The sequence below is a fragment of the Neodiprion virginianus genome, chromosome 4, assembly GCF_021901495.1.
Source record: "Neodiprion virginianus isolate iyNeoVirg1 chromosome 4, iyNeoVirg1.1, whole genome shotgun sequence".
Taxonomy (NCBI): Eukaryota; Metazoa; Arthropoda; class Insecta; order Hymenoptera; family Diprionidae; genus Neodiprion; species Neodiprion virginianus.
In genome coordinates this window covers 36,939,775-36,965,874 of record NC_060880.1, presented here as the reverse complement: position 1 = coordinate 36,965,874, position 26,100 = coordinate 36,939,775, and the positions used below count along the sequence as shown (strand labels likewise).

Sequence of the window (26,100 nt, the reverse complement as noted above, 5' to 3'; positions counted from 1 at the left end):
TACCTGGTGTACTTGATATTAAGCTCCAGCGACTTATTAACGCCTCTGTTAGATTTGTTACAGGCGTAGCGAGGGATGAGCATATTACGGGACACCGACTTGAGTTGGGCTGGTTAACTCAGCGAAATAGGAGGCTATACTTAATCGGTTCTTATCTTTTTACTATTTTACGCTCAGGTAGGCCAACTTATTTGGCTGAGACGTTGCAACCAGCTGAGGCGCGGTCGCAACGTATTGCTGTCAATACGGGAGCTACTGCCAGGCTTTGCATTCCGCACTGCCGCACGGTCTGTTACCAAAAATCATTTACAGTCAGTGCCTGCTATTTGTGGAATTCACTCCCACAGAACATTGTTGACAGTGACAGGCTAGCTACATTCAAGGTCAAACTTTATGATTATTACTTAAATCTCGAGCAACAAAGATTTGATTCTTTGCAGTAGTTATTCTCCTCGTCTAAAATATGAGGCTATTTTATTTTATTTTATTTTATTTTATTTTGTTTTATTATTTTATTTCAGTGAATCTATTGTTATGTTTATTGTGTCTATTGTTCTCTGCCCTGCTAGCCTTCTGTTTCTGTTTCTTACTGTCACGAGACAATTTTCACCCCGGCTATGTCTTTATCTATAATCCTATTATATATGTATATATTTTATTTATTTTTATTTTTATTTCTATATTTCATTTTTTATTTTTCGGCTCACTCCCCGAGTTGTTATGCTCGAGTACTGGCAGTCTCAACTAATCCTATTCTGTTTCTTTCTCTATCTTTACTTACTTCTACCTATTTATTTATTTACTTTTATATATTTACATATCTATTTATCTATTTATTTATTTATTTTATTTATTTTCTATCAATGTTATTGTGTTTCTTTTTTATTTTATTTTGTATTAATTAATTAATTTACTTATTTTCGTATTTATCAATTTTTCTGTTTTCGTTCTCTATTATACATATGCCGCCTGAGGGGACTTGTCCCAGGGCGAATAAATAAACGCTTCTCTCTCTCTCTCTCTCTCTCTCTCTCATCCTCCGCTGCGCTTTTACTCCTTTATTTGGTATACTATCGCATGATTTTTTTTTCTATGATATTCATTTATCGGTTTATCAATTTTTGTGTTTAATTTTTACTTTGCTTTTTGTATCACTTTATTCTCGCCATTTTCTCACACTAAGTATAATACAGAGGCGACTCATTTACGAGTACATTGCATGCGATATAGGTATATATGTATTGTACGAATATTTGCATGACTAGACCGTCTAAAGGAAGCTTCTCGAATCTAATGACATTAATATACCTATAATCTTAGGTCGTTTGTTTCCTAGACGTACCGTACATGTATATAATTTATACACAATACGTTTTTCACCATCTATTTACACATTTGTATCTGTTTGTATGTCCGTGCGCACTCTTAATTATAACGTACAGGGTGTAAAAAAAAAAAAAAAAATAGAAAAAAAAATAACTATTAGTCGACGCTTTACCGGATAATTATCTGGGAGAAGATCCTGAAAAATATGCCGCCGGTAAAGAGAAAAAAAAATAAAAAGTCACGACCGTTCGAATACTCGTGCCTGTCAGCGATGTTAATGCCGATATTCGTCAGGTTGACATGCTCCTTCTTACTAGTCAGGTCATAACTCGTAACTCATGGACCAGAGATTCGAAAATCCATTTGTCGAACGATTACGATAATTCAATAAATAATCACACGATTCGGTGGAATGTCAATATCTATTTTTTTGTACAAATGATTCCCGGAGTATCCGTAAAGATTATAAAATTTATTGATCCCGTTCGAGATTAAAAATCGTGATAAAGATCGATAAAGACGAAGCAGAATCATCTGGTAAAACCGCGACTAATGGTATTTTAATTTTTTTTTTTCTAATTACTATTATGGTTATTATTTTTTTTTCTAAACATCCTATACATATCCGTACACCTGTATTATCTGATATTCGCAACATTCGCGTGCCGCGCATCTACGTCGGCTATCTCATTAATAATTCAATTGATATTGTATAATGATTACACCGCTATAATATTGAACGATTGATTATTATGAATTCTCAACGATATCAAAAAACTGACGTGTCAGTTTCAATCATCCCCGGTACTTTTCCCCTTATACGCATCGGCTGTTGTACGTGTAATAATAACAGTCAATAACAGTCATTTGTTCAGTTCGATCATCAATCTATGATAATCGAAGTTTCTCGTAGCAAGAGAATCCGGTGTCTGCAAATCATCGAGGCTTCGTTTTAAATTACATGACAATATTTGCATTATTCCTTGCGTGTTTAAGAAGTCCGCAAGTGTCAGCTTGTCGATTAGTGTTTTGCATGAAAAAAATTTCAAACGAAAAAAGATACGGAGAGATAGGGGGACAAAAAAAACAACAACAACAACAACACGGCCGAAAAAAAAAAAAAAAAAAAAAAAAAACACAAAAAACCAAATCCTCATCAAGTGTAACACGAAAACTTGAGGCGTTATAGAAAGAGACAAACATATATATTGAACGTGCAAAAGAATGAGATGGAATACATTACACAGCGTACCCTATACTCGGGTACGTTTGTAGGTATCATATTTCGTTTGTATCATAGAGGCGACCGTTATTTTATTTTGATATTAGGAAACTCGTTCACGCAACGTACGTTCTAATCAGAAGGTCAAATTTTTCTAATTTTCTTGTGTCGCTTGTCTTTTAATACTGCATTCGAATTTGTCACTTCGATTCTTTTCACTCACTTCGATCATCGTTCTTCACAAATCTTCATTTCAACTCGGTACTGCGAATTTTCTAGTTAATTGAACATCCAGTGGGATTCTAGAAATTACGTTAGCTAATTAATTCACCTAAGATCCTGTAAAATAAGCGTAAAACAAACTTTGTGAAAAAAAAAAAAAAAAAAAAAGTACTGAAAGAAAAATGACCATCCGTGTCTAATTATTCAAGCATAAACACCTGGCCAATACACGAATAATCACTCGTGTGAACATTATGTGAAACTATAGTTGATCGTTTCAACCAAACTGACATTCCTTTGCCATTGCAGTGGCAAGTGAAGAGAAAGACAGTGAATTCTGATGAAAATAATTAAATTTTCGAGTTGAAAACAAAAAAAACGAAAAAAAAAAAACTGGTTATAATTTATGTCGCGAAATCTTTCATTACCTCGAAAATAGAAAAAACAAAAAAACAAAAAACAAGAAAAAATACTTGTCAATAAAGGCAGAAAATTCTTATTCGCCACAGGTAGCTGCTTTGTTTGTACATGGATGACGATGACGATGACGACGATTATGATATTAAATACCCCGTCGCAATTGCGTGATTATAATTACACAGAAGACAAATATATCTTAATTTTAAGCGAGCAGTGATCGAAATTATTCTGTGTTAGAATTAAATCCTTAACGTTTTGGGCTCAACAAGTTTTCTCACAACGAGGTCAGTGTTAAATGTATACCTAGTTTAATATTCATCCGCTCGTTTCACGATCCCGCGTGTTTAAAGTATATCTTGAAATTTGATTCGTTGCAAAATAGGGTTTCTTTTATACCATTTAATGATATCTTACGTTCCGAATTTTTCGTTACGTTGTCATTACAATGGGGGTGATAAAAAAAAAAACGGCGCGGGTGGGGAGGGGGGAGGGGGGGAGGGGGAAAGCTCGAAGAGAAAGAAAAACGAATTATACACGCAATGCGTTTAATTGTATGCGCGATTTCTGTGCATGGTAGTTATAGTTTTTTTTTTTTTTTTTTTTTTTTTTTTCGTGAATGAGTTTCCTTCGGTCTTGTTTGCACGTATGTTTATTAAAACTCGATCAGCCTACCAAACGTGACGGAATTTCGTCACTTCGACGCGAGTAAAACTGTACAGGTATATAAAAATATGATGGATATATAATGATTTGTGACGGTTGACCTTAATTTTCTGGTGCATGCCTGCACACGGCAATAATACATAATTATTATTCTTATACGCGACGCTGTCGGTTATTCCGAAATAAAAATCCAGTAAATCAGAGTGTGGAATCGTTAGATCCAGTGATAAGCTATACGTCGATTTCGTAACCAAATATACCGGTTCTCAGTATTTACATACCTAGGCGATGACGTTTTTCGTCATATTTCGTACCGCTGTCGAAATCTCTCGTTCGGATTTCATGAAATTGGAAGGTCAAGAGTGACCGAAGAGAGAGAGAGAGAGAGAGAGAGAGAAGGAGAGAAATTGAATGATTGATATATTTAATCATTTATATCTTAGCTCACATGTGCCATGTGGCAATAAACGGTGTAATACAGAGATGATCCAATGCTCAAAGACAGGAATTAGTAAATATACAAACCTTATCCTAGTGTACAAAAGCATTTGTCTGTGAAGAAAATGGGAAACTAAAATAATAAGAAAGGAAGAGAGAGAGAGAGAGAGAAGCGTTTATTCGCGCAAGGACCAATTCCCTGGGATGGTAAATGTGACAGTAGATAAACAAATATATGAATAAAGTGTAAGCTAAGATAAAATAAATAAGTAACAAAATTGAGATAAGCACTGAAGTAAAATAGCAGAAGGAAAGAGGAAATAGAACATAGAGTTAAATAAGTAAATAGATGGAGATAAAAACAAAAAAATGATAATAAAAACCACAGAAATAAATGCAAAAATCAGATAAAATAAGATGAGACAGCATAGAAACATAAATAAATAAATAAACGTAGAAATGAATTGAATAAGATATCGATAAAACGAGTGGTATAAAAGTGCAGCTAAAAGTTAAAACAATATTGACAAGTGAACGAAGCTGATTTAGATAGAATCACATGACAGAGAATAGAGAGTACAGCTGATGACTCTGTCAATCATAGAGAAGCCCGTGAAAGGCAGAATCGAAGGGAAAAGGGTATCAAGAATGCTGATCCACAAATCGTTCCATTCGTCTTTTTAAAGTTAATTTCGTAGCTATTCAAAAACCAGTCCAATCACGAATCGCTTTAATATCATGCGATAGTTTGACACTTGTAACCTTTAGTGATATTTGATTGTGGAAATGAATTAATAAATTAGGAATCGTTCACGAAGACTGAAAATAGTAGCAGCCAACACCGTCCGTTACGGATCCCATTCATTTTAAACCCAGGGAAATAACGATCAATCAACTCCATCACCGAGGTTGAACAGCTAAGACGCTTTTATTTGGTCAATAATTTGGTGAGAGATACGGTATCGAAAGCTTTACGAGTAATGAGTATAATCGTCCGATCATCGATGGCTTTTTCAACATGCAGAATGGGGGTGAAAAAATGCGAAAGACCAAAAAGTCGACGGCATGAAATTTCTCAAGTCAAATTACGGACAGTCAATAACGTAGAAATACCGTAATATGACAAGTTGGCACGAAAAAGTAAAAGAAAAAATAAAGAATTTTGAACGCGAAAATGTGTAAATAAAATAAATTTATACTGACATTTCTTTTTTTCGTCGAGAATGGACAAGTTTACGAATCACAAAATATTGAACTGCGGAAATACCGAGCAGTTGTTAAGTCAACTTTTCAAATGTCAGACTCGTTTAACGACTGATCAAAACAGAGTTGATAAAATATCGAAAGACGTTGCAAGACGTCAGCAACATATTTATTATGTTTACACTTGTGAATTGACACGTGAACGTGGACATGAATGTGGAAGACGATTTAATTTAACAATTGACTTTTATAAATCAAACGTACGGGAAAAATGATTTACTGTTTGAACGTTGTTAAAAATATCTTGCCTATTCCTTTGCGTTCGTTTTTTCTTTGATGACACTGACGATTGTCAATCTTGACATTCCGTATTTTCAGGAGATTCGGTATTTCGTCTTTTCGGTATTCTGGTCATTTTACATTTTGCGGATCGAAATTTTGCTGCTTCCGAACTTTAATCTTGGACAAATAATTATATTCTTTTTTTTTCTCCGTTCGAAGTATCAGCCGCTCTCAATTTTTGATTTCGGAACTTTCATTTTTCCATGTATCTTCACGTTTCGTGATTTTTTCGTACGGAATGCAGATACTGTTTTGAAAATACTTTATCGCATCAAAGAGCGTTCGGTTATTTTAAAATTCGTCGACTTTTTCATCTTTTGAGATCTCGATCTCCACCCCCTGAAAGGGGTGAAAGCTTTAGACTTCGATGAAAGTAGGAACTCTATAAGATAAAGCAGAGTGATGTGCTTAATCAAACTCGAAACGAAGTAGAATTAAACTCGCCGGGCAAGAACGCTAAGCCGTTTTATCATAAATACCAATCGACTTGTCAAAAAACCACTTTTATTTTATACATCGTCTACGATGCTAACGATAAGGTCTAATGGTGGTCTACGAATGCGCAGTATCGCGAGTCGCTCCATGCACGAAGGCCATTGTGAAAAAGGCCAAAATCGTGAAGCTGATAAGATTTAAACTAATGTGAGAGAATATTTGCATCAAATCGCACGTAAAAAATCATCATTAAAGGTCATTTAAATCGTACGCGGATACTGTGTTTTATATGTTTTTAATGGTACGGAATTGATCCGGGAAACGTTTCGTAGATAATTTATATATTCAGTGAAATCTGTTGAGCACGAAACGTGATTCAAGAGTAATGAAGCTCCGATTTGAAAAACAATTTACAATGGCCAAGCCATTGACTCCGTAAAACGAAAAATTCAAATGACACTTTTCTACACAATTCTATTTCCTACAAATACTTTTCGATAAAATTCCTGCCATTAAACGAGGCTGAATGGTTGTAATAATTAAAAAATAATAAAAAACTTTCTATCCGTGTTATTCAAATCGAGAAACTAATTTCAATTCCGAGACTAAATTATGATTAGCAGTTGGACAATGACCCTGAAACCTAATGTTCAATCCGTAATACTTAAGTTCACTTATGCCGATACGGTCCTTATTTTGTACCTGTCGACAGGTCTCAACAAATTAAATATATAAAAATACCACCATAAGTAAAATTCCATTAGTACTCGTCGAAGTTGCATTTAATTAAGGGGTTATGCCAATCTAAATTTGCAATGCAAATTTTGGAATTTCTGTTTCACTGAAATGATGGAATGAATAGAAATTCTGCAAACGGGCCTTTATACGCGAATGTTGTACAACGCAAATGTTTGCTGCCTAGTATTGATGGGATATTTTATCACTTTAAGAAAAGTATACTTTTTGTATTTGATTCGTTGCGAAAGAAACGTTATGTCTATTAAAATACTTTTATGAAAATTCATAGAACTCGGTTCGCGCACGGAGGAAAAGGAATTGTTGAACCAACAAAAAATTTGATTTTTTTGGAGTCCATTCGCTTCCATCTACTGTCCCTTGTACTTCTTTCAAATACGATGACTTCGATTCAACCGTTTCGATTTAGTTAGTTCGTCAAAATGATATATTCAAGAGAATTCCTTTATTCAACAAAAGCGAACGAACTTTTTCATGCGTTTCCGAAATTTAGTCAACTAGATATCATTTCATTTGAAGCTTATACAATGTTCCTCCATGTCGCATGTTCGTCGACAGAGAAACGATTAGGTACTTAAAATAAAATGAGTGAATGAATCTAGCCAGCAGAAAATTTACATCGATCGAATTCCACACTTTGTTGATCTAGCTAATTGGCTGAGTCGGTAAAGAAGTCAGATCCGGATATCGAAGGGTAGATTTCTCGTCCGACTTGTTAAAAACGAAGAAACCATCATAATGCCAAGTTTTGAGTGACCGAAATTGAAATTGACGACAAATAAACAAAAACCATCGCCACATGTTCGATTTTCACTTTTACATGTATACAACAGTTACAAGTTTTCGGATTTCACCAGATTAATATCGAATAAATTCCACAATATTTTGAATCAACATATTTTTAATTACAATATTTGACAAATATGATTTCTACGCTTGAATAACTCTAATGTGTTCAGTCATTGCAACAAAATTTGATTATCCGCTTCAACCATTGAACTTTGATACAACAACTTCATATTTCAAAAATAAATGGATTGAGGTGCGTTCGGTAAAATTTTTAATTATTTGAACGACAAATTTTCATGATACAAAATTCACATTATCGCAAAAAACGCACGGCCGTGTTGTCTCGAATAAATTGATGCTCGGCACGATCATTCAAAGGTTTGATTTCATATCTATATTAATTTGTCACAAGTATTTCATCCGGAAAAAGTATTTTGTTGAATGCGAAAGGAGAATCGACACTAACGGGGAAGACAAAAACTAAAACCAAAAAATTCAAACACATGACGAAGCCTATTTAAATTGACACACGAAAGCCAAGGATAGGCTCTCTGCATCTTACGTCAAGAAATTTATATTAGTTATAATCCATGTATTTACATCTGATATTTGCGGATCCGGAATTTAATTACATGCGTCAAATTAAACGGCGCGCCTTCGTCGTTATATGGAATTCGAGATGTTTCCTATTTCTTGCTTCGCGCTTCCTTATCGCCGAATGTTTTCCTAATTTTTTCAAACCAGCTTCGAATCGTCGGTGCTTTATAATTTTTAACACAAAAATCGGGCTATTTACATTGTGTAAATAAATATGACACGAAATTTAAGCCTGGTCGAAACGGGCAAAGTAAATATATTGAACAAATTTCATTTCAAATTTAATGACCGTACTTTTTATATGTTTACAGCTACCATTAAGCCACTTAATCTTAATGCTCAACAAAGTCAAGTACCTACGGAAATGATGTTTAATAAGCCCATTAAATTGCGGTAGCAGAGAAATTATAATTTGTAGACATTATGGAAGGACATGTTCAACCGGTCAATGCTTAATATACTTATAACGATTAAAAAAGTGAGATCGGAAAGCGGCCGCTGCACGTGTGCGTAAATAATAAAGCGCGCGTTTTAAGTCCGGAATCATCACCTGTTCGCTAGTCTCTGAAGTTAAATGAGAAAAAAAACTCAACCAACCAATGAATAAACAATTACATAAAACAGTACAACGACTGATTAATGAAGTCTCGAAAATTCCGGGACAACGTGATCGCCTTTATAGATATAACAAATTCATGAATTATAGATGGAAGAAGAAGAAAAAAAAAAAAAAGAACTATTCATAAGTTTGGATCGCAAATACGTTGAGGTTGCGAATATTCCAGGGGTCCAAGGAACGGCTTATATACTTACGCTTAAACGCATCGGATGATAAACGGTGATTGAAAATTGGACACGGCATTCCGTCGATGGATAAAATTTTCAATTAATGGCGCGCGATGAAGATAAGAAAAAAAAAATCTCAAACAATATGCCGGAGATGGAATCTCGGGTAAATATACTCGGTCAATGATTGTTATTTTGTGAATTGATATTCACGAACCGTGCACGCGCGCAGTTAACCAGAAACGTCTAATTGAATACCAAGGCTTCTTCTTCTTCTTCTTCTTCTTCTTCTTCTTCTTCTTTTCTCTTTTCGTTCTCTTACCTCCAAATATCGGCGCACTTAGCCCGACTAATTACCATGTTATTTTCATAACTAAACCGTGCGCAAGTTCCGAGCCGAAACTCTTCGCCAATCATTCCCGCTCGATGACGTATGACAATGAGCGAATGTCAATGTTTTTTCGCCTCTTCTCGTTTTCGACGATTCGAGTATCGCGACGAAATCGCGAGTCATCCTGCAATCGTAAAATTCTTTGTACCGATGACTTGGCAGATTTTCAAAAAACAGTCCAGACGCTGCACTCTCGAAAAATCGTGTTCGTCGGGACGAAGGTTTATTCCCAGTTTTTTTTTTTTTTTTTTTTTTTTTCACATCGCGAAGACGAATCGAAGACGATCAGACTTTTTCTTATTCTTTTCTACATCTGTCTGGTATTGAGAGTGAAAATGAGTTTCCGGCATGATTTTCAATTTTTAACTAATCATCTATACGCGTTCCTACGTTCGGCCTGATTACGATCGCAGACTAATGAGTTATATAAATCTACTCGGTTGTAAATCGACGATTAATTATATAAATATACAATCATTACGAAGTTATATTATACGGTAGCAGGAAATGTGTGAGGTGTGATTAGTCGATCGATGATCCCTGTTCCACTATCTTTAGATCGTAATTAATGACGCAGATTTATACGAACTAATAATCAAACTACACAACAAATAACCAGCTCATCGTGAAAATGACAAAGATTCATTATTTAAGGTAACTTAGGCACGCGTCACAAGTTATTGACCCTGTTCCAATTAACGAGAATTTCGAAATTTCGGCCGTCGGTTTATAACTTTGTTAAATAAAAGGGTCAATGATTGGAAATGACGAAGAAAAAAGACATATTCAAGCATGATTTGCGGTCGAGGATATAATCGCCTTTTTCCTCTTTCTACCAATTTAATTAATTTAATCGCTAAAAAGTTAATTCTTATCTGTATAGTATATTCTTGGATCGATATATGTGTGGATTTTTAAAAAAAGTGTTTCGCACAATTGAATTTTCAGCATACTCGGCATATGCAGGGCTGAAACTTGGTTGTTACGAATCATCGGGAAAAATTAACCACACTGAGAAAAATTTCATTTGTTAGAGTAACTAGAAAAATTTAGTAAAACAGGTAGTGTTAAAAAAAACTGTTTGAACATTGTTGGGATTACGAAAAACGAGGCACGCCTAACCATTTTGCTTTTTTCCTACCTCGGTACTTTTATACTTTTGAAACGATTGGAACTGTTTGTTAATTGAATGCACACATCAATTTTTTGATCAATGTAATCTGATACCAAATTTTTTACAAAAACAGACTCACCTTTCATCCTTCGTGCACAATTTACTATTTCGTACTGTTTAAGTAACATTAATAAGCGGAAGAGGCGTAAAGAAAAATTTCATAACAACCGATTTGTCAAGACTGTGCGAAAAAAGAAGACCAAATCTGCACTAACAGACGCGTCTGAATCACCTCGAAATTATAGATGCATTATGTCGCTTGACTGTTTCTTTTCGATGTCCTCTCGCTGAACGATAAAATATCCGGAAAAACTTAGCATTGCCAGATTCTCCGGATATTTTCGAATCGCTATAACTACGCATAATGAAATTGAGTTATAAACAACAGACGCACATTTGTTACCATTCTTTGAAGATTTTATCAAGAAACATCCAATCTTTTCAGAAGTTTTCCAAGGCTCAACCGAAACAAATAACGATCGGATTCACTCTTCTTTGAGTGTATTTGTTTATTCGATCAGTCGATTAATCGAATACTTGGATTACCTGTTTTTTTTTCCTCGATTAATCGACTGATAATTATCGTGTATCGAATGATGTTGCATCGCTGCATTTCGCAATGCAGCATCGACCGGAATCTCCGGTAATCTCTGTACAAACGATTGGATGAATTTTTACACGTGTGGCCGATCCGATTGGTGTTATTAGATTAATAGAACTTTCGTAACGCGTAAAGGTTGGCGTATCGTAATCAAGTATACCGACCCACTTCAATCTGCAAGTTGTGCATTCTCCAGTCTTTAAGATATGGTAATCATTGACCCAATTATCTATTGAGGGAACGTTTCTCAATATGTGAAAAGTTTGTCATCGGTATCGGCCTTCAAACGAGTTGCGCCCGTCTGTGAAGTTCACAAATTTTTCATGACACGACACTTTTACAATTTATAAAATTAACGTCTCCACCAATATGGTTTATTTGTGTAAATAATTGATCGGATTCTCTTACCCATATCATTCAATGAGTTTGGTAAATGCAGTTCAAATTTGTTGGTATTAAAAATTTAATCGAGCCACTAAACGTAAATCTGTCGTAATAATTTCAAACTGTTGATACAGGGTAACGTTTGGTTCAGTCAGCGATTCGGACGCACTTCAGACTTTTCAACTTCGCCGTAAAATGTTTAGTCGATAGTATCTCTGATCAATACAGGTATATACAAATTTAGTATAAAATATAAAATGTACACGCTTCATTGTGTAATGCCGCGCTGTTTCAAATCGGTTATAACGAATCGAGAAGTTAAACATCTGAATCGAATTAAGCCTCATGATGATCCGGTACATCCGTGTTTTTATAATAAAAAGATCATTCAGTAATATTCCAAATCGTGATAAAATTCTCAAAAAAAATTAACGGCCAACACTAGATTCCGGAGATATACCGCAAACCTGTTATTACACGCTTAGTATCTATGTCTCACAACGACTATAATTCGTCGAATATGTTATGATAGCCTTACAAAGAAGGGAAAACAAAGAAGAAGTGAAAAGAAAAAAACTCACTATATATATATATATATATATATATATATATACTACTGGCCGTTTTACATTGATTGGCCAATTTGATTACGCGAATTTATTTATCAAAACAATATCAATACCGCGCAAAGCTACGAATCAACATTATTTCTCAGCCTTACTATAAGCGATGTATAATAATATAGGAAGTTACGTTGAGTTAATACAGCCCCGGAAATTCGATGTCTTTCATTAACAAATTCCAGATGCCGAAAGGTTCTCCCGAAAGGACCTGTTTGTACCAAGCGCGATTCAACTTGCTGAATTTTCATTGGCTGAAATCCATTCTCCCAAAGCCTGAAGCAAACCTTTCCAGGCAAGAATAAAAAAAAAAACAAAAAACAAAAAAAAAATTCCCTAGAATCGACCGGCCGACAAGTGACGGTCAACCGTAATCTCTCGCCCATTTAAGAATCCGTCACTCTGCCTTAGCCATGCTAGTAACATTTTTTGCGAAGTTGGCTACGCCGATAAACTAGACGAACCGCAATTGTCGAGCAAGTTCTTGCAAGAGAACCTCTCTGTATAACCTATAATTACGTGAAAATATATGCATCGCGTGGAACGGAAAATTTATGCGACAACATTGATCTACTAACATAATGACCTATCGACTCATCGTCGGTGCCTTCTTCGTTTCGTCGGCCTTCTGTATTTTTTATTTTTTTTTTATTTTTTTTTTTTGTCATTGTTTCCGTTCACACAAATCGAAACAGTTGTCCTCTTTCTTTTTCACATTTCACGTGAGCACTGAAATTTCTCCAAACGGTGCATAAATATGTTAATATTCGCAAAAATTTTCCACCATAAATCATTTATAAATCATGATCAATGGAACTTTGATGCTTTGGTGTTTAAAAAAAATCTCTTACTACAATTCAATCAATTTACATTATGCAATTGGTATTTCACAATATTTTTCGCTTGTATGTAAATTATACGTTTTGGCAAATAGCGGTTAGTATTTAAGAGATGTGGAAAAAGAAAAAAAAAAAAAAAAACGTTCGTATCGGCTGTCTCACGTCTCGATCGCGGTGAAAATCGGTGAAGAAACGAAAATAATTTCAGGTAAACAAATGAAACATCACTTTTCACTTCAAATAATTTGCACAGGAATGATGGTAATTACGATAATAATAGACTGGATTAAACGCGGATGAAAAGTTTTTTCACTGATTCTGCATTGGAATTTTATATGATGCACGTATCGCTGAATGACTGCAGGAGGTATAATCCGAATCTTAACTTATGAAAGCTGCGATTTAACATCGGCAGAATGGGATGAAAGAAAAAAAAGAGGAAGATAATAGTAATACATTTTTCTTCTTCATCCGCGTCGTGCAAATTCCAATATAGATAATCAGAAACCGAAAAAAAACAGTAAAAAAGTATGAGCAACGTATGAAAAAAATAAAAGCAACCGATACAGATATCAATGTTTGCTTTACTGTTTATCGATAATTACAATAGAATATGCGAATTTTGGGAAAATGCAGAGTAAATAATTTTACGACGGCCACTGAGCTAAAAATAATCGAGTAATCGATTATTCGGGTTCAAAAAAAATAATCGAACACGACTCGATTGAATCGTCAAAAATTAATCGATCGATCCATAGTTTCCTGTTTTTTTGAAACAGTACATTTGAAACCAATATGTCGTGAATTTCGGTATGCGGTCTTAATAGCGGAAAATTTTCTTCATAATTCTTCATAATAGTTAGATTCAAAATATTTTTCAATTTCGGCTAAAAATATTCGTTCATCTTCAACTTGTAGGTAATACGATGATAGTAATTGATACAGTAATCGTATAAATTGATTATGTATCGTGAGGAAAAATAATGGAGTTGGTCGATAAATGTGATTTGAAAAATAATGGATTTACTTGAAATCGATTATTTCTTATCATTATTAGTTAATATCTTTTTTTATAATGACTCGTGAGAATATTAGACTCTTGCATTGTAAGAATTACAGTATTTGCATATTATTGTACAAATTTAATCTTGTAACGGATTCAAATTACGAAAATTAATACAGTGCTTTGGAAATAGTGAATCAAAACCTTGCACGATCGATATAAACGCATTGCAATTTTTCTAAAACAATACACGAAAAATTGGATTCACGTGGCATTGAAATTGAAAAGCTCTGATTCCGGTTCCATCTTCACCGAATCATTAAGCATTCACCAGATATAAATAATCGCAGCGACAATTTACTTTAACATTTAAGGGGGGAGACTGCTTTAGAGGCTTCACAAAATCGATTTTTTCAAGGATTTTTTTGGGAAGGGAAGAAATATTCGATTGAAACGAAACTTTCAGGTTTTGTTGTTATATATTTCAGCAGTCTTCTTAAATTTTTTCATTAACAAGCATTTCACCGAGGCGTCTCGAGTGTGCATTTGTCGTGCGGCGGAAAAGTGCAGGTCGCAATTTCCTTCTGAAACAAAGAACCCAAAAAAACTTTTACTTCTCAATAGTATAGCTTCCAGTTAAACCAAGAAAATTCAACAGAAAGTGAAAAATTCAACAATTTTTCGCAAATTAAAAAAAAAATTCACTTTAGATTGTTTAAAAAATGGGTTAATCTTGACTTTCTTAAAGTTTTTTAGGTTCAGCTAGAAGAGAATTTAATCCCGAGTACAATGCAATTTGTCTCGTTTCGATAGGACGTTTAGTTTTTTCCGTATCTTTCCCGCCAGTTAGAAAAAATCGTAAAAATGAATAACCGAGAAATCGTGCGTCAAAGTTTTCGTACATAAAAAATCGTAATTTTCTTGAACTTACCGCATTAATATGCTAATCAGCGATTCCTGGTCCATAGAGTCGCCCTCCAGACTCTTCAAAACACTGGTTCAAAACTTTAAAAAACTGGTTCAGACTCTTCAAAAAACTGGTTGAAAACTTCAAAAAACCGCTCGTATACCTGCTAGACGCTTGCTCACTATTTCTTCTGTAACTCCGAAAATATTTCGAATTTGCGTCTGAAATTTTAGGGACACATTCTTGGATAGTTTGGGAAGACATTTATGCAAAAAAAAAAAATAGATTTTTTGAAGCCTCTAAAGCAGGTTCCCACCTTAAAAACCAACCGATCTTTGAATAAAAATCTAAAAAAAAAAAAAAAGCAATACGTAATATTAAAAAATTTACAAATTACTTGGATACTCGGTTAATATTCACACCTCTTTCTTCAACAATCTAGGGACTAAAATTCTGCAAGCACGTTACAGGAAAATACACAGCTTTTTAAAACATCATTTGGCACATCACTCGTGTAAAATAACGGACACATCACAAAAATTGTCACGAACTGGTTTAATGGTCGTCGGTTAAAATCGGAACATTTCGTAAACATTCGGCTATTTTCCGTACAGTCCTTTAGAATTTCTCTAAAATCCCAGAAACTTTACATCATACAAGTGCCTTTCATTTCGACACGTAATCTACATCGAAAATTTTAAACTTTCATACATTTCTCAGAACTAATATTACGGAAAATAATTACTTTCAGATTTATTTATGGAAAACTCGTCATTTGTCCCAATCGTTATTTCACACTCCCAATTGTCCAACAGTAAATGTTTCCACTGTCACTGTCTCCAAACGTACGATACAAACTGTTATTCGACCGTAAGATTACGTAATACTTGATAATAAAAGAATTATGTACAACGATCTTCTATCGTTATTGCGGCACCTCGATTATCCCTGAACCGTAAATATTTTGCCGTAATTACGAATAACCGATGAATCAAACATGGATACTAAAAGTATCTCCGCTTATCCTGTAACACTCGTTGAGAAACATTCGCGCTTTCAGAGGTGGGGGAATATAGAGGATGATAGAAAGAGAGGCGACAAATGCGTAAAGCAAAAAAAAAAATAAAAAATAAAAATTAAAAAAAAATACGCACGATCGCAGTGATAAAGTTGATAATAAAAAAACGTAAACGCGTTCGAGCCAGCGTGCGCGAATTTAAACGCAGAGGGGCGACGCGATCGGTGATGGGGCTTTGGTAAATTAACGAAAGCCTATCTGATCCAAGGAATGGTGGGGGGGGAGGGGGGGGAGGATGAGGATTCGAACTTCTTAGCGCGAGTTCCGTTCGACCGGCCGCAACGAACCGATATAAGATCGGCATTGGTGCTCGTGAACCGCAGTCGATCACTGAATTACCCGACGAGCTGGGAAAGAGATATACGTACATGTGTGTGTACACCTCTATATGTATATATATATATATACATAAATATATATACATGTATAGATAAATAAATAAATAAATAAATAAATAAATAAATAAATGAAGAAGTAAATAAATCGATAAATATCTCTTGTTGTTCCTTGCCGATTCGTCTTGTACGGTATAAAAGAAACTGGTCGAAATTAATCGATCGTAGCTGCGCCGATTTTTGCAGACGGCGTATTTGAGCATAAGGTTGTTTTTGTAAATCGGTAAAATCGGACACGTTGTTGAACGTTAATCTTAATAACAGACACTCGATTCGGCCAACACGTGCGGGTATATTGAGGATAATAATATACAACTGAACGCGATTGAAAGGTTCTCGATAAACTTGGATTTTGGACAACCGATTCTACACATTTCGGTATCCGGCGATCTTGGACGATAGTTATAACGGTGAGTCGGTTTCTCTTTTCTTTTTTTTTTTTTTTTCATCCATTTATACCCTATTTTTAAGATAGGTTTGACAGCCTTCAGGAAAAAGTTGTTTGATTAAAACATGGTTGGTAAATTTTTTTGCTGATTTTTTTTTTTTATTTTTAAATTAATTTTTATTGTTATACCCCATACCCCAACGGTATATCAAATCGATATATCGACAACCACGACTGATCATCGACAAATCGACATTTGAATTAGTTGCTCCGACTACGACAGAAATTAGAGTACTGGAGAATTTCAAAAGGTTTGAAACGCTCGTTGCGTTGCACACAATTTCTCAGATTTGAATATACATTTGTTGTCGATTTTGTCTTTATTCCGTTCAATCGTTCACCGACCTATTGATAAAAGTTGCATGTCTGAGAAAAATGAAAGAAAATTTACGATGACTTGACTGAACGATACGAGGTGAAAAAAGAATTGAAAAGAAGAAGAAGAAGAAAATTACCCAGTGATATTTGAACATGGGATTTTTTTTTTTTTTATCTACTATTCGAACTGCAGATCTAATTATGTAACCTTGTTATTCCGAAATATCAGCAGCTATTATTGAAAACATAATTCGGATTGTTAAATCTTGTATCGGATTTTGCACAATGATCGTAATTCGATTAAAAAATTCTCTGTAGCTATAAACAAACATGTTGCGGCGTATAATATTACGTTAAAAAATTATCGGCAAAGAAAAAGGTGGTGCGGATTAAAATTGTAAATTCGCAGCTCACGGCCCATGCATTCATGAATAAAAATGTGACACAGAGGCAGACGTAGAAGAAGAAGAAGTTTTCGCGAGATGTGTAAAACGATTTTTATGCCGATTTTTATAACGCTGGATATAATTCAGATCTAATAAGACTTTGGAGTAGCAGATCTTAAAGTTTCTAAAAATCCGAGTTTGCATGCCTATACAATGTGTTTTATGGCCGTTAATGGTTTTCATTCTTCAAGTTAATACGACTATTCGACAATAATTGCGAGATGCTAACGAGAAAAGATGCTCTGAAAAAAAAAAATATCCGCAAACGTGAGCGTGAATAATTTTTTGCGAATAAATCGGGAATAGTTTATGACTAAGAGAAATCGGCCAGCTTACACATTTATTTTTAACGTTTCACGCACAAGGTTACGTTTAGATCTATGTAACATACCGATCGGCTCCGATTCATAAAAACAACATTGCCCAATCGTTTGGCATTTTAAGACCATTTTTATGCCGGTTAACACAGGCGTTTAATAGCCGAATGAATCACGACCAAGACCTCAAAAAGGCCAAAGATCTCCGTTTACTAGCTGTGAATATAATTTCGAAGCCGTTACCGATGCTGTTGGAAAAAAAGACCACACCGAAGTATGCATGCAACATATATAAATCACTCCCTCACGCGTGACTTGCAGTCGATATATTTCTTCACCTACTTCACTAGTAGGTAAAGCTTCGGTTATTTTCTTTCCTTCATTCGCCTTCACGTCTATGAAAAATGAAATCGTTCGACCGATTTTCGAGTTATTCATACGCGTATCAAGACTGGATTCAAAAGAGGAAAGAGACTGAAGTGAGCCCTAATTTTCTACGATATTCTTTAAGCTTTCGGTTATACTTATTGCATAGGCAAATCGCAAAGATTCTTATGAAGTCAAACGAATCATCGCAGGATGTGACGTCAACTTAACGATGTGAGGAAGAAATAATAAAAACAGGAAAAGAAACCAAGCATTCCGTGAAATAGGCTACCTTGTTTAATCATAAGCAATTCTGCATCGGGTATGACAGGTGCGTTATTTTCGTTGAACCGGTTTCGAAATCGCAAAACTTTTCACACACACATACATGCGATTATTACACTCGATCTGTGTCTCGCCACATGGTTCTCATGAATATGTGTAACCGCGATGTAATCTGAAAAAACCGGCTTCTTGCATCGTGGCTTGATATTATTAAATTCACACGCTACACTGTGCATGTATAATTAAATATACCGATTAACGCGTCACGTATAAATTCTTTTTTACCACAGATCGATTACGTACCGCTGCGCTAAAGTGCGTAAAAATTTTTTACTATTTTTTCACGCTCCGGGAATAATGCGAAGTATCGTTTTTACGCAATAAACCGATCGCGGTTTGTGCGGAAAGACGCGTCAGGTTTACAATGAAATAAAAAATAAAATAAAATATAATAAAAATTCACCTTCGGCTCGCGTATGTAATATCAAGATATAACGCGGGGATAAATCACCGACCTGCATAATTTGACTAGTTTTATTATGCGCGCATATTTGCAGAACCTGCGGTAAACGCCATGCGTTGTCTCAAAGAAGAATTGCAGACTTCCGCATGCGGCATGAAACTCGCTGCGGGTGGTCGTTTTTTTTTTTTTTTTTTTTCTTATTTCTAATGGCGACGCGGTTCTCCATTCGCTTTGCACCTGACCGGGGCTGCGAATTACATTTAAACGCATCTGTTATAATATCATGGAGCCGGCTTTCGAACCCGGATACCTCTTACGGTCATCCACATTCCAACTCCATTCGCCGTTTATTTATATATTACACGCACGGGTGTTTACCGGATCCGAAAGTCAAATATGTGAAAAATTAGATATTCTACAGTGATTTGTAATTTATTCACCGCAAAGAGTTTCGTTAAAACGATAGGTTTTAGTATAATAAATATACATATACATGTATTTACATGAATATCAATTAATTTGAGACTCGCCCTGTGATTATATCATTATTCTTACATCGCGTAAAGTATTCGAAGACGTTTGAAATATTGGAAATTTTGTATGATTGTATAGTTGGCGAGAATTACAATGAAATAAATGAATATTGAAAGTATGAAACAAAGTTTGAAAAACGCGTCGTTCGAAGTCCCCTCTAAGAGCAGAAATTCAACGCCGGAAGATGATGCGAAGTAATTTTTACATATGTACACGAGGTGTGTGAAAAAAAATGTGTGGAAGAAACGTAAAAAAGTTGTTAAAAATTTTAATCAAACTTAAGGGTAAAAGTTAAGAGCGGCCAAAGTTCGCGTCTTCGTCTATGCGCATAATACCGTAGATAGATATCCAAAATACGACGATAACTTCGGAATTTATATCTACTCACGCGTATCATGTGTTGTTGGAAAATATTCCGCTTTGTTGTAATGCGAAGAGCCGCGGGGTATTTCGTAAATTAAGAAGCCGAAGAATTTCCAAAAACGTTTACTCAACCCCGTAAATCACGGAACACAATTTAGCCGTGTGCTTATGCAGGTAAATACATACAAGCATCGTAACATCATTCAGACCGTTCAATTTCTATTCCGAACGTTACTGCCGACGATTAAAATCAGCGTTGACATTGGATTTTGTATCCCGGTATAGAAATTTATCACCGCGCTATAGCTAAACGTTCCCGTTCGATTTTTCCACCTTTCACATTTCCGTTTTTCGCAAAATTACACACACCTCGTATATTATTTGAGAATTCGACTAAAATTAAATATGGCTTTTCTCTCTGTCATCACGCGGACATACATATATATAATCACAATTTTGTGTTCTAATTTGGAAATCGCCTGTTGAGAAATAAGTTTCTCAAACTTTACAGCGCCCTCGGCTGTAATCCATAGATACCAATCTTTCGTCAAAGTAACAATATACATCGGGTTCAAAATTGCACATCCTTCTGGTTCGGATAGTGGAACACGAAATGTCCGATATTTTGCTGGTCTGTAACAAGTGGATGAGAACAAAATTATATTCGAATCGCGAGCGTGCGAAGATAAAAGCTGGGTCTGTTACAAGTTGCAGTTCCGTGTAACGCGTAGATATTAAAACCCGGAGTTTTGCAAGGGAATATTATAGCTGGTCTGGTGAGATTGTTTTCTTTTTCTTTTACTTTTTTCTTATTTCCGTTGTTTTTTTTCAAGCAACCGAGAAAACGCGTTCCCTCTCCCGCTGTACTTTATTCTCTTTCGGTCCGCAGGCGCTGCATTTATACCTGTATACCTAACTGCACTGCTGCACCAGCCTTCGATGTAAGGCCACTTTTCCTTTCGAACAGAAACGTTAGCGCGTTGCGAAACAAACTCACTCACTCGCTCGCTAGCTCGCTCAATCGAAGAACGGGTTGTGCGGTTTCTGTAAGGCAATACTCAGGCCCAACAGTGACGGTCTCGGGCCACTGAAGCCGCGAGAAAATCACCCCGACCTGGTTGAAATTCCTCAATTCCTCGCCGATTTTACGATAGATCGGTTTACTCGGACGATCGACGAGGAGAGACGCTGTCGTTTATTCCATTGTCCGTAGTAAAAATAAATGAGTGAATAATAAAAAAAACACACACACACACACATTCCGCATTCGCCGAACGGGCCAATCTTAACGACCTGCGGAAGACCGGCGAGACGCTCAGAATTTCACAACGAGCAGGTAGCCACGCGGTTCACGTAGATTGCTCAACACGCCCGTGAAAGGTAGTAGGTACCATTAGAATTCCGAGGTATCCGAGCGCTGCTGTTAATTCGATTTTCGAATAAGCATTTTGCTCGAATTTTCAGCAGCGCGTGTCTTTTTTCTCTGATACTCACCCGGCAGATAGGCAACCCACAATTCGCTGTGGAATTGCTGCAACTGCGTAGCCTTGGTTGCCTAGCTGTTGGCGTTTAGCGACGGGTTTCACGGAAAACTGCTGGTGAGATTGTCAGAGGAATGGGAGATGAGAAGCCGAAGCTCCGGAATGTTTGCCTTACAATCTCACCTTCTTCGCACGTCATTATTCGCGTGTGAACAATCTCGAATAGGTATTACGCAATGTGTGGCCCAGCTGGTTTCAGTGTTATGTAGAAATTATTACCACTGAGCAAATTTGGACAGCAAAAACCTCGGACGCTACCCTGACATTGATCAGCCGCGGTGGTTTTAAGAAAGCCTCGATTTTAGGCTTGGCGATTTTGCAACCGGAGGTCACAGTGGTCACATCCAGCAATAAAACGATTCTTGACGCTGCATAATGACGTGCAAATGTTCTCGTGAAGCTATCGCTTAATTTATGCAACTTTTGGTTTCTCCCTTGCGAAATACGAAGTGTAATTTTACGACGAAACGGTACCACGTACAGGATATCAGGCAAAGGTCGGCATGATTAACATTGCTGATCATTTGGACTCATCTTTATGCATGGGTAAAATTTCGTCAGTCGAAAGAATCGATGTTGCAAATTGTTCGATCAATTTCAAGCACAATCCAAATTGCCGATTGTCAGAATTCAGTCAGGTTTTTATAGTCTTCCAAAGTTACTGCGGCGAATTTGCGGAAGCCTCATCCGAAATTTGAACTATTCCGAATTTCGACAATTCGCACTTCGAACCCTTCCGAGTTTTCACTATTCCGACTAACGTGACATATTTGACACGCGTCTTGACTACGCAGATATTCGACCAGCAACATACGTACAAGAAATGAGAATTTGGTAACCGCGGTTGGTCAGGATTGCCCAACTGGGTGATTATAGAAGCGATGTGTCAAGACTTTTCCGACATTGGTATTTCCCCAATTTCCAATCAGTAGCGACATTCTCACTAACTTATCGCCCGGTACCTCATCTTGCAGATGGACCAGGTAGTCAGGATGGTGGTGGACGCCTATCGGGACCTAATGGACAACAAAAGTGACCCGAGAGTCAACGGTTGGTTCATGATGAGCGGTCCAATGCCAACGGCGTTGATATGCCTCACCTACGCTTACTGCGTCAAGGTGCTCGGACCTAAACTGATGGAGAACAGAAAGCCGATGAAGCTCCGGAAGGTTTTGATTTTCTACAACCTGTTCCAAGTCATATTCTCCTACTGGCTCTTCAAAGAGGTAAGACCAATGGTATTTAATGATGTATCAATGTATCATGTATCATTTCGCAGAGACGCTCGCATAAATCGTGTCATTGTTTGCTTGGACAGTAATCCCATGGTGTTGAGTAATTCCTGTACCTAATGACGTTCTTTCGTTTTCAGTCTCTCGTTGCCGGGTGGGGCGGTCATTACTCCTTCAGATGTCAGCCGGTCGATTATTCCAACAACACGTTGGCCGTCAGAATGGCCCACGCGTGCTGGTGGTACTACATGTCCAAGTTCACGGAATTCTTCGACACGATATTCTTCGTGCTTAGGAAGAAGAACGAACAGGTGTCGACCCTCCACGTCATCCATCACGGCATAATGCCGATGTCCGTCTGGTTCGGGCTGAAATTCACGCCAGGTGGGTTATGGAAACTGATTCCAACGCTCTTTGACTTTTGAAAAACTTCTTCTCGTCTCATTCCGAGTACGGTTCAACAAATACGGGTCGAAGCCAAAAGTACCCAAGACTTGTCTGAAGGCAAAACTCGGTGAAATATCGGACCCCGATAATTGACATTCATTACTTCCAGAGTAAATCGACCACTCTAAGAGGACACGAAAAAAATCAATTATCACTGGCACTAGCACATTGTGTATACGGAATAGGTAAATACATCGAACGTCTTCTACGAGATGCCGTGATACCTTCGCCACGCGTCATTAAATATTCAAGCATTACAAATATTGCGCGTTCAATATTCTTGTGGACACGAATAATATTGGCCACATATAGTTCTGATCTCAGATTCCAAATATATACTACCGGATTTTGGGTAGATATTACTTATTCTGTACGGTTTTTAACGATCGAAGTCCCATGGCTTCCATCACATCTTCTCACTAACATCAATGTTAATTTAACCGGTTTTCTAATATTTACTGGACTGTCACCATCCCGGCAGACGTTAAATGAATACATTCTCATTGTATATTATACATATTTAGAGTGCATTAATTTTCGTCTTAACCTTACACTCGGAACACGATTAATCGTAGTCGTTGATTAATACCGTTGTCGTGATTCAGCAAAACCTGATCTGCACTTGAACCGATGAACCCTGTAATCGGTTACTAAGTCTGTATACCATACCATAAATATTGAGGTATTTTACGAGCCTCTAAAGTCATGAGCTGGTTCGATAAAAACTAGGAGTTGCTAGAGGCGAGCGTGCGTTCAGAGTCATTAACATCGAATGTACCTTTGCAACCGAAGGTTCAACGGACACACGTGATCTGTTCCTCAATTTCAACGGAGTTATAGGTAGCCGGCTAAGAATGGTCAGTTTTAGAACATGCCAAGTGTACCGTTAACACAACAATGACGTAACTATTGAATTAGCAAACTTTTTTCACCGCCGTCAATCATCTTCTCCATACTACACCTAGGATTGCCGAAGATCGGAGCCTTGCTAGGAACGGAATAAAACCGGTACCCTTTTTCTACCACATAATGATCTCAATTGGAGTTTGCATGATTAATGGGAATGTGCTGAACTTGACGAATCGTTTATTCTGATCTCAAAAGGCCAAGTGGTCGTCCATTCTGTGACCAAATGACTCGCGGCGCGTACGGTTTGAAAAGCTTCGTTGAGCACCGATCGTTTCTTTTAAAAGTTAAGTTAAAATTTCCCCCCGATTAGTATGTTCGTTCCTATCGATGATGGCGACTGGTGAATGGTCTACAAAACGTCGAATATCTCGAGATTACTTACTCAGTTACAGAAAGTAATTCGTCAGGCACTTGTGTGGTTTGTTGTGTACGTACAAGACAGCCAAGGTCGAGGATCGAGCTTCGCACGCTTCCGAATGACCAATAACACGAGGAAAGAAATAAAATTACCATATCATAATACAAAGTCCTCTTTGCTTTTCCAGTGCATAAAGGGCTAACTGACCGGCTTAAAAGTTAAACGCCTCGTTGAGATCATAAGTAATTTCGACGGGTGGCCGCGGATGAGTAGAAATCACAATAATGTCAACGAAACTCTGCTTGCCCAGAACTCGCGGAGGTTGCCCAACCACTAATAAGTCATGCATATTTATCACGGTTACCACGTACCACGCGACGTTCATACAACGACCCCAATGAGACTGACCAGATCGCAAAATTCGCCCTTGTAAAACCTCTTCTATTCTATTATTCCAGGAGGTCACAGCACGTTCTTCGGTCTGCTCAACACCTTCGTTCACATAGTGATGTACTCCTACTATCTTCTGGCCGCTCTCGGTCCCCATATGCAGCCTTACCTCTGGTGGAAGAAGTACTTGACTACCCTGCAGATGGTCCAGTTTGTTCTGGTGATGGTCCACGCGTTCCAGCTGCTCTTCATCCAGTGCAACTACCCCAAGGCCTTCGTATGGTGGATCGGAATGCACGCCGTGCTCTTCTACTTCCTGTTCAGAGACTTCTACCAGCAGGCCTACGTCAAGAAGTCGCGCAACCTCGCCAAGACCGACGATTCCAACGACGCGAAGCTACAGAACGGCAAGGTTCACGACGGAAGCAAGAGTGACAGGAAGAACGGTCTGGAACCTGGCGTCGATACCAAGGACGAGATATACGCCGGCAAGTACAAAATGGCGACAGGTTACATTTCCGGTAACGGACTTAGGAACAGAGTATTCATAGACAATAGGAGCATCAGCGAATAGATGCAGCGAGACTTTATACGCTAATTGTATACCTATACACAAAACCTGTTTGCCGTTACGGATCGAGGTCGCCGATCCTTGATTAAAAGAGAAGAGAAAAAAAAAAAAAAAACAACCGGGACATTAGAAGATCACGATGACGATGATGACGATGATCACGATCCTGATAAATAATATTAGCACGAGGATGAAGCGTGCAACTGATTTACACACCCCATTACACATACTGTACTATACGTTATTATACACATGAACAACATCAACAACAACAACAACAAAAACAATATAGAGCTTAGTATCATCGCCTGCGCGACACATTATCCAATTGTACCGAACCAAAGAAAGGAATGAGGAATATATCAGAAAGAGCAGAAGAACGAAAGGAAGTAAGAAAGCGGCTATATGGAGATACATTTTTGTTTATGTTTGTTTTTCACCTCATTGCAAAGGGTTGAGAATTTTCCATTTGGAGATTAATAGAAAAGCTGAGGGGAGAAAAAGGATGAACAAGAAAGAAC

The 26,100-nt window shown here is 36.9% G+C and overlaps 2 protein-coding genes and 1 long non-coding RNA gene across 4 annotated transcripts in view; 1 reads left to right on the top strand and 2 right to left on the bottom strand.

The window, feature by feature from the left end:
• LOC124302795 (uncharacterized) overlaps positions 1-16,247 on the bottom strand; it is a 126,233-nt gene extending 109,986 nt beyond the window's left edge. The window contains exon 1 of one of the 2 annotated variants that reach the window (XR_006907772.1): positions 15,541-16,247. This is a non-coding gene — a long non-coding RNA (uncharacterized LOC124302795). The remainder of the gene's footprint in view (positions 1-15,540) is intronic. The other variant, XR_006907773.1, reaches the window with a different exon arrangement.
• Positions 1-26,100, bottom strand: part of LOC124302903 (uncharacterized) — a 592,781-nt gene that overhangs the window by 219,791 nt on the left and 346,890 nt on the right. The gene's annotated exons all lie outside the window — the stretch shown is intronic.
• On the top strand, positions 16,506-25,756 carry LOC124302775 (elongation of very long chain fatty acids protein AAEL008004-like). The gene is made up of 4 exons (XM_046759321.1): positions 16,506-17,001; positions 22,647-22,898; positions 23,045-23,288; positions 25,077-25,756. Exons 2-4 carry the CDS (start codon positions 22,647-22,649, stop codon positions 25,580-25,582), a joined length of 1,002 nt encoding a protein of 333 aa, XP_046615277.1. The 5' UTR covers positions 16,506-17,001; the 3' UTR covers positions 25,583-25,756.

Bases quoted from the DNA above. Each gene is read 5' to 3' on its own strand.
- LOC124302775 (XM_046759321.1), top strand. From the start codon at position 22,647: ATGGACCAGGTAGTCAGGATGGTGGTGGACGCCTATCGGGACCTAATG. The intron at 22,899-23,044 runs GTAAGACCAATG...TTTCGTTTTCAG, and splicing joins CCTACTGGCTCTTCAAAGAG to TCTCTCGTTGCCGGGTGGGG. The intron at 23,289-25,076 runs GTGGGTTATGGA...CTATTATTCCAG, and splicing joins CGGGCTGAAATTCACGCCAG to GAGGTCACAGCACGTTCTTC.